The sequence below is a fragment of the Dioscorea cayenensis genome, unplaced genomic scaffold (genome assembly GCF_009730915.1).
Source record: "Dioscorea cayenensis subsp. rotundata cultivar TDr96_F1 unplaced genomic scaffold, TDr96_F1_v2_PseudoChromosome.rev07_lg8_w22 25.fasta BLBR01000075.1, whole genome shotgun sequence".
Lineage (NCBI taxonomy): Eukaryota > Viridiplantae > Streptophyta > Magnoliopsida > Dioscoreales > Dioscoreaceae > Dioscorea > Dioscorea cayenensis.
In genome coordinates this window covers 62,287-73,038 of record NW_024086466.1, presented here as the reverse complement: position 1 = coordinate 73,038, position 10,752 = coordinate 62,287, and the positions used below count along the sequence as shown (strand labels likewise).

Below are 10,752 nucleotides of genomic sequence, written 5' to 3'. Positions count from 1 at the left end.
AATTTTACACTAAATCTCTTATAATTTCATAAATTTTCTATAACTAGTTTTATTCATACTTCTACCTTCATATATCTACTTTCACTAATTTTAACAGATAAAAATTATGGGTAATATTCGGTCAAAATTTTAAAAGATAAAAATTATTGTGGTTAAAACTTTTTCTATACATAAAATTATACATACAAATTAAAATTATCTCCAATATTATAATTTTTCATATGTATTCAGACAATTTCGATAACTGTGACCTGCATACGACATATACCACAACGCTTTGGCTGACCACCCTCCTTTATGTCTATCTTATTATGAATTCTAGTGGATTTTGGGCGCTCTGAAGGTGGTCTTCGCATTGTAAGATAAACACACAGACGTGAACCATTATAGGGGTTCCAGTATCTCTTGAGATAATTTTAATTTGTATGTGTATGAAAAGTTTTAACCACAACAATCTTGATCTTTTAAAATTTTGACCGAATATTACCCATAATTTTTATTTGTTAGAATTAGTAAAAATAGAAATAAAAGAGTAGAAGTGAGAACAAAACTAGTTATGAAAAATTTTATAAAATTATAAGGGTTTTAATGTAAAATAGTTTTTAATTTAAAAAAACTAGTAGGACATGACAGTTTTAAAAATTAATTTTAATATTAAAAAACTTGTGGTACCTGCATTTTTTTAAAAAAATAAAATTTTAATATTAAAAAAACTTGTGGAACCCATGACTATTAAAAATAAAAATAAAAATACCTATTTTGATAAATAATTGTTAAAATGCCTATTTTAACAATTAATTAAAAAATATTAAAAAAAGGGGCAAATAATAATTTTTTTATAATTTTTAAATTATTTTTCACATGGACAATTAGCTGTCATGGACCGACCATGTCAGTACTAAAGCAAACTTACAATATTACATCAGTATTAATTATCCACGCAGTGGTATTTCATTTCCCTCAACATCATTATTTAATTAAGTTTGCCATTAACACACTAATAGTAATCAACATTATTAAAGTACAAAACCGAAATAAACTATACCTATAATGCACTTGAGCTATATAGATATATATATATATATATATATATATATATATATATCGGTATAAAACGTGTGACACTAAAAGCGTGAGCCAAACGTCTCAAAGTTGAAAAAGATGGCTGGAAATGGTCCCCCTTGGTTTGTACACAACCTCCAAAGGCTTAGCTCTACGAATGGAAACCCCAGCACCTTCATTCATGTCCATCCCCTCATCCCCCACCGGTTTCCATTCAAAACACTGAACCAAAATTCCCACCACCAGTGCCACCACCCTCATACCCAAACTTTCACCAGGGCACTGCCTTCTTCCTAGTCCAAACGCCATTGTTTTCCATCTCTTCTTGCTTTTACTGTTAAGAAACCTCTCAGGCTTGAACTTCTCCGGCTCTTCCCAGAGTTCAGCATCTTTGTGTATCTTCCATGCATTCACTAAGAGCATTGTTCCTTTGGGAACATGAAAGCCACCCACTGTGCAGTCTTGAGATGATTCATGGGGCAGTAGCAATGGCGTAGGAGGATGCATTCTCAATGTCTCTGTTATAACTGCTTCTAGATAGGGAAGCTTGCTAAGGTCTTCTTCCTTTATTAATGAACCTGGTTTTATATTTGTATCAAGCTCTTCTTTTAGTTTGTTTAGGGTTTCAGGGTTGTTGAGAAGCAGTGACATTGCCCATTCCATTGTTATTGATGATGTGTCTGTCCCGGCTACTAACAGTTGCTAATCATATAACAAATACGGAAATAAACATTAGATGTCCCTTTAGCAAAAGAAAAAAAAAATATATATATATATATATTAGATGTCACTAAAAAATTAACATGAACTAATTATATATATATATATATATATATATATATATATTTAAAAAACTCTTGCATACTTATGTTAAAAAACAGAAAGTAAGTACCAGAAACATTTTATTTTATATATATTTAATATATTTCTATAAATCAATTTTCTTTGTTTACAACTTTTTTTTGGTAAAAATTAAATAAAAAATTATAAAAAATCATTTTTACCAACCTAACTTTATTCATTTTGAAAATTAACAGATAAAGAAATCAATTTATATTTTTATGAATTTTTATATAATTTATATTTTGATTTATTAAAGTTATACTAATAAATATGATATATACCATCATCATAATTTGCGTGGATCTTTAACCTAAATAAATAAATAAATAAATATGATATTTGTGAAGGATACTATGGAGTATATAAGTAATTTTATCATTAGAAAAGATGCAGAGGTACTCTTAATTACCGCAATGAACCCCATGATGAGAAAATCAGTGAAGTACTCCGGCTCATCTTCTTGCATGGAGAGCAGCAAGTCGATCACCGTTGATCTCTCCGCCGGAGAACCTTCACCGTCTCCGGATCCATTCACCTCCTTCTTTTTCATCCGGTGCTCGTCAATGAGTCCCTGAAAGAACTTGTCCCTTCTCTTTCTCAATCTCTTCAACCTCTTTTCATAACCTCCAAAGCCGAGCCACCTCACCACCGGGAAGAAGTCGGCGGGGTTGGAGGCGGCGATGATGGAGCCGGTCTGCTTGACTATTTCCTTGAACTCCTTCGCGGCCTCCGACGAGCTCTCATCGGCGTCACCGTAGAACCTCTTGTTGGCTATCATCCTCATGATGACGTTGTAAGCGAGCCCGAAGAGTTTGGGACTTAGCTCGGTGCGGTGGAAGCCGGGGCCGGAGTAGTCACGGAGGAGGTCTTTAACGAGGAAGAGGGCCTCGTCGGAGCGGACATCGGAAGAGGAGATGATCCGGTAAGTGGAAAGGACTTCTACGGTGGCGAGGCGACGGAGATTACGCCAGTGAGGGCCGTAGGAAGATACGGAGAGACTTTGGTAGTTGTAGCCGAGGTGTTTTCCGGCGAGGAGACGCGGACGGTTGGCGAAGGTGATGTCGTTGACGGTGAAGCACTCTTCGGCGGCGGAGTAGGAGGAGACGTGGAGGACACGGCGGGAGCCGAAGCGGAGGAGAAGTATGGGGCCATGGAGGTCTGAGAGATGGGCTAGTGCTCGGTGGAGTGGAGGTTTGAGAAGATGAAGGTGGCCAATGAGAGGGAGACCAGGTGGGCTTGGTGGATTAGAATTAGGGTTAGGGTTAGGGTTCTTGAAGAGGAGATGGAGGAGAAGAGGAAGGAGAAGGATGGAAGAGATGATGGCTATGGAGAAGAAGAGGTCTGCCATTGCTGTGTTACTTGGAGATGGTTTGAAGATTTAATTATTTAAATTATTTTGTTATTTGACTTAGTATATGTTTATTATTTGTTTTCATGTGATTTGGTAAGACTGATAACTTAGTATAATTTTAATGTATGCCACACGTTAAAATCATGTGCATTTTTATGTGGTGTTTAAAACTTCAACGCTCTCTTTTATTAATTTATTAGTGATTGATGTACAAAGCCAATTTCCTCTATTTTTGTTTTTTTGACAAAGATGGGCACTTGTTGGATACCCATGTGTTGGATTAATATGGTCACAAGCTTGCTGGTGCTTATTTTTTATTATTTTTTTTAATATTGATAAGTCACGGATAACATAATAGGATTGGAAATTGTGACTTTTGAATTAAGAGGAATAGAATATCACCATGTGTTTTTGATTAATGTTAATTAGCAGTAGATATTTAGAACTTTAAAATATGTATTAGTTAAATTTTATTGAAGTTGATGGTTAATTCATTTGTTTTGTTTGAGACAACTTTTTTTTCCCCTGTTATCCACATGAGTCGTGATATATTTGTGTGTATATATATTTGATAAAAAGATAACAATCCTTACTCATTTAAAAATGTCAAACGAGAACATATAGGTATAAAGATGTAGTAGTTATGATAGTTTTAATGATTTCATAAAAATTTATCATATGAGATGATTGGACAATAAAAACTTAACACATATATTTAAATGATATATTATGGCTGTAAATTTTATTGTGATAAATTCCCTAACTATACAATTTTTTAAGGATAGAAAATATACTTTTTTTTACGGAAAACTTATTCTTAAACTTAGTGTTTAGTATATAATTCAAGTAAACAATAAGTAAATAATACTTTATACATCATGGAGTTTTAATGGTATTTAATTTAATGCCATATCCCCACATTTTTCACCTTGTCCTCTTGTTTGTTCAAGTCAAATTCATTGAGCTGTTTGAGTTTGGTTCAACAGTGTTTATACATCTTCTAACAACTTGATTGACTAAGCTTGATATTAAATAAAAAAAACACACATGAAGCTAAGCTTGATATCGCAATTCCAAAGCAAACACCTGACATGAGTTAACAATATTTACTCTTTATTAACATTAACGTTAAATATCACATTAAAAAATCTTAAATTTTGAAAGTCTAACTGTTATTAATAAAAATTAAATATACCAACACCAAAATATTATTTATAATAATAATAATAAGTTTATTAATATTAATAAAACAATTTAAATTTAAGTAGTAAACATGTTTATTTAAGTCATTATTTTATTAAAAATAATTTATAAAATGTTATAATATGTGCATAAATATATTTTCTTGTTGGAACTTATAACTAGACCTGTTCATGGGCCAGGTCGGGCTTTATATATAATTATTAAAATTCAAACTTGTCCAAGCCCGGCCCGGCCCAAAAATCTGGGCCTTAAACTTTGCCAGAATCTGCCCAAATTTAATGACCTCTACCCAAAGTCCGCCCAAATAGGTTTTTCATCAAATAATATATAAGTTATATAAAAAACTTAACAATAATATTAATATGTGAATATGACCAAATATTATTCTACAAAACACTTAAAAATCAAAATACCAAATGCAAATACTTATACAATTACAACAATTTAAATTCAAACCATTATAATCAATGAAACTTAACAATAAATATATATTATATAAGTATATACAAAACTAATTAATAAATAAATAATGAAAATTCAAACCATTATATATAAGTATACATAAAACTAATTAATAAATATATTTTATAATTTTGGCCAGGCTGGGCCAAGTCGGGCTTTTAACAATGAAAACCAAACCCGGCTCATTTTTAAAATGGGTTTTTTTTTGTCCAAGGCCCGGACATCGGGCCTTATATATTTGTCCAAGCCTTTTCATTTTTCGGGAGGGCCTTCGGGCTTGGGCGGGTAGCCCATCCCTTGGACAAGCCTACTTATAACACAAGGGGCACAATGTTTTCGCCTATTTTATCTTTCAATCTTTCATTATCAATATTCTCAAAATACACATGCAAAAACATAAGCACCATCAACCGTGGCAAAAGTCTCAAAGCTGCAAGAGAAGGTCAGCCATTCCCTCCATTGGTTGGTTATACATGGCTTCCAAAGCGTTAGCTTCATAGTCATCTGGCCAATATGATGTTTCAAAGTCAAAATGGTGAGCATTGTCTCCTCACAAGTGTTTACTTAATACTTAGGCTGCGTAGCAATATTATGAGTCTAGGGAAATTGGATAAACACGGGTGCAAGGCCGTGATTGAAGGAGGATATCTATTTGTTTATGATAGCTCCAGAAGTTTGCTAGCAAGAGTGAGAAGATCAAGGAATAGGTTGTATATTTTGAACCTAAAAACAACTCACCCAGTATGCTTGATGGCGAAACTAGCTAAAGATGATTGGTTGTGGCATGCTCGTTATAGTCACTTAAATTTTCAGGCATTAAGAAACATGACACAGAGAGGAATGGTGATAGGGATGCCTATTGTTGATCATGTAATGCAAGTGTGTGATTTGTATGTGATTGCAAAACACCACTGCACACCGTTTCCCCATAGCTCAAGTTTTCGGGTAGAGAAACCACTCTAGTTAGTGCATGGTGATCTTTGTGGCCCAATCATCCCTACAACCCTAGGAGGCAACAAGTACTTCATGCTGATGGTGGATAATTTCAACAGGTACATGTGGGTGGAGATACTAAAGAGTAAAGATAAAGCATTTGCTACTTTCAAGAAGATAAAAGCCAGAGCAGAGATGGAAGCCAATACAAAGCTCCAACCTCTATGAACTTATACGGGTGGCTAGTTTACAAGCATTGTTTTCAATGAGTATTGCGAAGAGTTGAGCATCAAAAGGTATCTCACAACATCGTATTCTCCACAACAGAATGGTGTCGTCGAGCAGAGGAATCAAATGGTTGTAGCTATGGCTAGAAGCTTGATATAAAAAGCAAGCATGTGCCAGCTGAGTTATGGGCTGAAGCAGTGAAGACGACAGTGTACATTCTTAATAGGGTTCCGACAAAGAGTGTGAAGGATGCAACTGTTAGAGATGGGCTTTTAGTTTGCTATTGAGGCTTGATGGTAGCCATGGAGCTTCAGAGATTGATGGAGAGCTTCTCAATATATTGAATCAGGTTCATAAGAAGGTCTGGAGATATGCTAAAAGTTCTGCTTTCTTTTTATTTTCCTAAATTTAGTTAAGATAATTGATTGTTGATGACTCAGCAGCCCATGTAATAAGCCACGTCACCAAGTTAGTTACAATACTTTTTATATATACAAATTGTAATAATTCAATTCAATTCAATGAATGAATGAGTTCCATTTTTTTCTAAAACTGTGAGCTCTTCTTCACTTCCTTCTCTTCAATCCATCCATGGATTAATTGATGTTCCTTTGAAGATCAAACATGGTATCAGAGAAAGGTTAAGGTGATTTCTTCAAGATAATTCATTTTCGCTTTTCGAATTTGTTTTCTAGTTTGCATTGTGTTGTTTTCTTGGATTTCTTGCCATTTGTTCTTGGAGTAATGGGTCGGTTTTGGACCGAGAAAAACCTAGCATCTAGAAGTTCTGCCATTAGTGATGTAACTAGTCCTCTATACTTGAATGTTTCTGAAAGTCCTGCTGCTATTCTTGTGTCACAAGTTTTCAAAGGATTTGGATATGTTCCTAGTTTTGGTTCTTGGAAGAGGGCCATGATGATTGCTCTTTCAGCAAAGAATAAGTTGGGTTTTGTTGATGGTTCTTGTGTGAAACCAGATGAAGGATCTCCTGATCTATATCATTGGGAAAGATGCAATAGTATGGTAATATCTTGGTTGCTAAATTCTTTAGCAAATGAGATATCTGAAAGTGTTTTGTATTGTAATTCAGCTGCTCAGATTTGGGCTGAATTAGAACAAAGATTTGGACAGACTAATGGGGCAGAAGTGTATGAGATTCAGAAGCAATTGTCACAGATATCTCAGGGTGCAAGCAGTGTTTCAACCTATTACACAAAGATTAAAAGACTTTGGGATAGGATACAATCTCTGAGAGCAACTCCTGTCTGTTCAACTTGTGGATCAATTGTAACTGTGACAAAGACTGATGAAGAACAGAAATTGATGCAATTTCTGATGGGTTTGAATGAGCAGTATACTTCCATTAGGGGTAATATACTGATGATGAAGCCTTTACCATCTGTAGATCAAGCTTATTCAATTATGATGCAAGAAGAAAAGCAAAGGGAAGTTTATTCCAACTCTCACTCGATAGCTGATTCTGCTTCTATGAATGTTGGGTATAATAATTCTCAAAGAGGAGGTATCTCTTTTCAAAGAGGAAGAGGTGATAATAAAAGGAGCATGTTATGTGATTACTGCAAAAGGCCAGGACATTTGAAGGAAAGATGCTATAAATTGCATGGGTTTCCAGGAGGCTATAAAAGTACAAAAGATAGGAAATTTGTGGCACAAGTGCAAGGAGAAATGCCAGAGGAAAATGCTACAGATGGAATTCAGAACACTGCTCAGGTTCCTGACTTGACAAAAGACTTGTATACAAAGTTTCTCAAATTCTTAAATCATCAAAATGAAGGGGAGTCTAGTATTCAGTTAACAGGCTCTGAAAATTTTGCTGGTATGATAACTAATTCTTTGTATAATTCCTTTGTTTTTAGTAATATTAGTGAGCAAGATTTTTCAAATCATTTCTGGATTATAGACAGTGGAGCCAGTGACCATATTTGCCATGACCGAAATTATTTTCAAACCATTTCACCTATTCTAAAACCTTTTAATATCTTCTTACCAACAGGACACAAAGTAGTTGTTTCCCACATTGGCACAGTCCAAATTGCTTCCAATTTTAAACTAGAGAATGTTCTTTTTGTTCCTAGTTTTTGTTACAACCTTTTATCTGTGAGTAAACTTACTCAACAAAAGCAATGCAGAATTATTTTCACATCAAATGTTTGCCTTATGCAGGACCCTTCAGTGAAGATGCCACAGGTTCTTGGTAAACTTCACAAGGGATTGTATTTGCTTCATTCTTCTAAACAAGCTCATGTTCCTCTTAAATTCACTGCAATTTCTAAACATAAGGATTGTATTTCTTTTACCGCACATTCTGAAATTTCTGTAATAACTTGGCACAATAGACTTGGCCATTTACCTTTCTACAAACTTCGACACTTATCTCTTGTTAATTGTAATGATGAAAAGAGTACTCTTGATTCCTGTAATATTTGCCCTCAAGCTAGACAACATAGAAAACCTTTTCCCCATAGTCAAATTCATACCAATTCAATTTTTGATTTAATACATGTGGATGTTTGGGGACCTTATCATGAACAAACACATCAAGGATATAAATATTTTTTAACTATAGTTGATGACTTTAGTAGAGCAACTTGGACCCATCTATTGAGTACAAAAGGGAATGCCTTGTCAATTTTAAAAACTTTTGTTCAGATGGTAGAAACTCAATTTGGAATGAAAATTAAGGTTGTTAGATCAGATAATGCTTATGAACTAGGTTCTAGTCTAGAAGGCAAACAATTTTTTGAAGAGAAAGGCATAATTCACCAAACAACATGTTCATATACCCCACAACAAAATGGGGTTGTAGAAAGAAAGCATAAGCATTTGTTAGAAACTTCCAGAGCTCTTTTATTTCAGTCAAAATTACCTTTGAAATATTGGGGAGAATGTGTATTAACAGCCACCTATTTGATTAATAGAATACCTTCTAAAGTCTTACATAATAAAACACCTTATGAAATACTATTTGGGACAAAACCAGATTATACACACTTGAAAAGTTTTGGATGCTTGTGCTATATGTCTTCTATAAACAAACCTTTAGATAAATTTCAACCTAGAGCTATTCCTTGTGTTTTTATAGGATACCCATATGGTAAGAAAGGATATTTAGTTTTAGATCTTAAAACTCTTCAAACACACATTTCTAGAAATGTAACTTTTCAGGAATCAGTTTTTCCTTTTCATCAAAATTCTGAAACAGAAAAGTCAGTTTTACCATTGCCTATACTAGATACAAATCCAGATTCAATTTTTCCTCTTACTGAACAACATTTATCTCATGATATTTCTGTTTCAACAAATGCAACTCCAATTCAACAGCAAAATCCAGTACAATCATCTTCTCCACATCCTATTACCAATTTCCCCACACAAAGAAGAACTACTAGAGTTCATTCTAAACCTGCATATCTACAAGATTATATCTGTAATAATGTCAATTCAGATGTTTCAAATACTTCATCTCTGCACTGCCCACACACTCTTACAAATTTTTTGCCGATCCCTCAACATTTTTGTTTCAATGCCCTGAATTCTAATAGCCAGAAATTGCTCACTAATATTACTGAATTACAAGAACCAAATTCATATGAAGAAGCAGCTCTTCTACCAATTTGGCAAGAAGCTATGAATAAAGAGTTGGAGGCCTTGAAAATTAATCATACGTGGGATTTGATGAAGCTGCCCAAAGGAAAGAAACCCATTAGCTGCAAGTGGGTGTATAAAACTAAATACAGAGAAGATGGTTCTGTAGAAATATGTAAAGCAAGGCTAGTTGTGAGGGGCTTTACACAGAAAGAAGGTATAGATTATACAGAAACATTCTCACCTGTGGTAAAGATCACAACAATCAGATGTTTGATTGTTGTTGCTGTGAAGAAAAAATGGCCTTTATACCAGTTAGATGTCAATAATGCATTTCTACATGGCGATTTACATGAGGAAATATATATGAAAGTTCCACAAGGTTTAACTACAGATAATCCAGGTTATGTCTGCAAATTACAGAAGTCCCTATATGGGCTGAAACAGGCTTCAAGACAATGGTTCTCTAAACTTTCAGATGCTTTAAGAACTAGAGGATACATTAGTTCCAAAAATGACTATTCTTTGTTTACTAAAAAGACAGATGATTTGATGGTTTTTTTAGCAATTTATGTGGATGATATATTGATCACTGGCTCAAATGAAGAAGAAATTGAATCTTTGAAGATTTTTCTTGATATTCAATTCAAGATTAAAGATCTTGGAAGTCTGCATTACTTTCTGGGAATTGAAGCTATCAGACAATCCAATGGAATTTTATTAACACAACAAAAGTATGTTGTTGATATGCTAGCAGAATTTAATTGTGCCAAACTCAAATCTATCTTAAGTCCACTACCAGCAGGAATTAAGCTACACATTGATGATAGTCCTCCTATCGATGATCCTACAATGTATAGACGCTTGGTTGGTAAGCTCAATTATCTTACACACACTAGACTTGACATAGCATTTGCAGTACAATACCTAAGTCAGTTCATGGCTTCTCCAAGACAGAATCATATGGATGCAGCAATTCACACTCTTAGATACATTGGTTCAAATCCAAGTCAAGGAATTTTTCTGAATGCAGAATTTGATTATACACTCTTGGCTTATTGTGA

General features: G+C 34.1%; 1 protein-coding gene across 1 annotated transcript; it reads right to left on the bottom strand.

Annotated features, from left to right (window-relative positions):
• Nucleotides 1–842: 842 nt before the first annotated feature.
• LOC120253404 (isoflavone 3'-hydroxylase-like) lies at nucleotides 843–3,319 on the bottom strand. The gene is made up of 2 exons (XM_039261744.1): nucleotides 2,315–3,319; nucleotides 843–1,764 (listed from the first exon to the last, which is right to left on the bottom strand). Exons 1-2 carry the CDS (start codon nucleotides 3,251–3,253, stop codon nucleotides 1,147–1,149), a joined length of 1,557 nt encoding a protein of 518 aa, XP_039117678.1. The 5' UTR covers nucleotides 3,254–3,319; the 3' UTR covers nucleotides 843–1,146.
• Between the last annotated feature and the right edge of the window lie 7,433 nt (nucleotides 3,320–10,752).

What these genes read in the sequence shown, in the direction of transcription:
- LOC120253404 (XM_039261744.1), bottom strand. Translation starts at nt 3,253, where the DNA reads ATGGCAGACCTCTTCTTCTCCATAGCCATCATCTCTTCCATCCTTCTC. An exon ending in TCATCATGGGGTTCATTGCG is followed by an intron (nt 1,765 to 2,314) that starts GTAATTAAGAGT and finishes TTATATGATTAG; the next exon opens with CAACTGTTAGTAGCCGGGAC.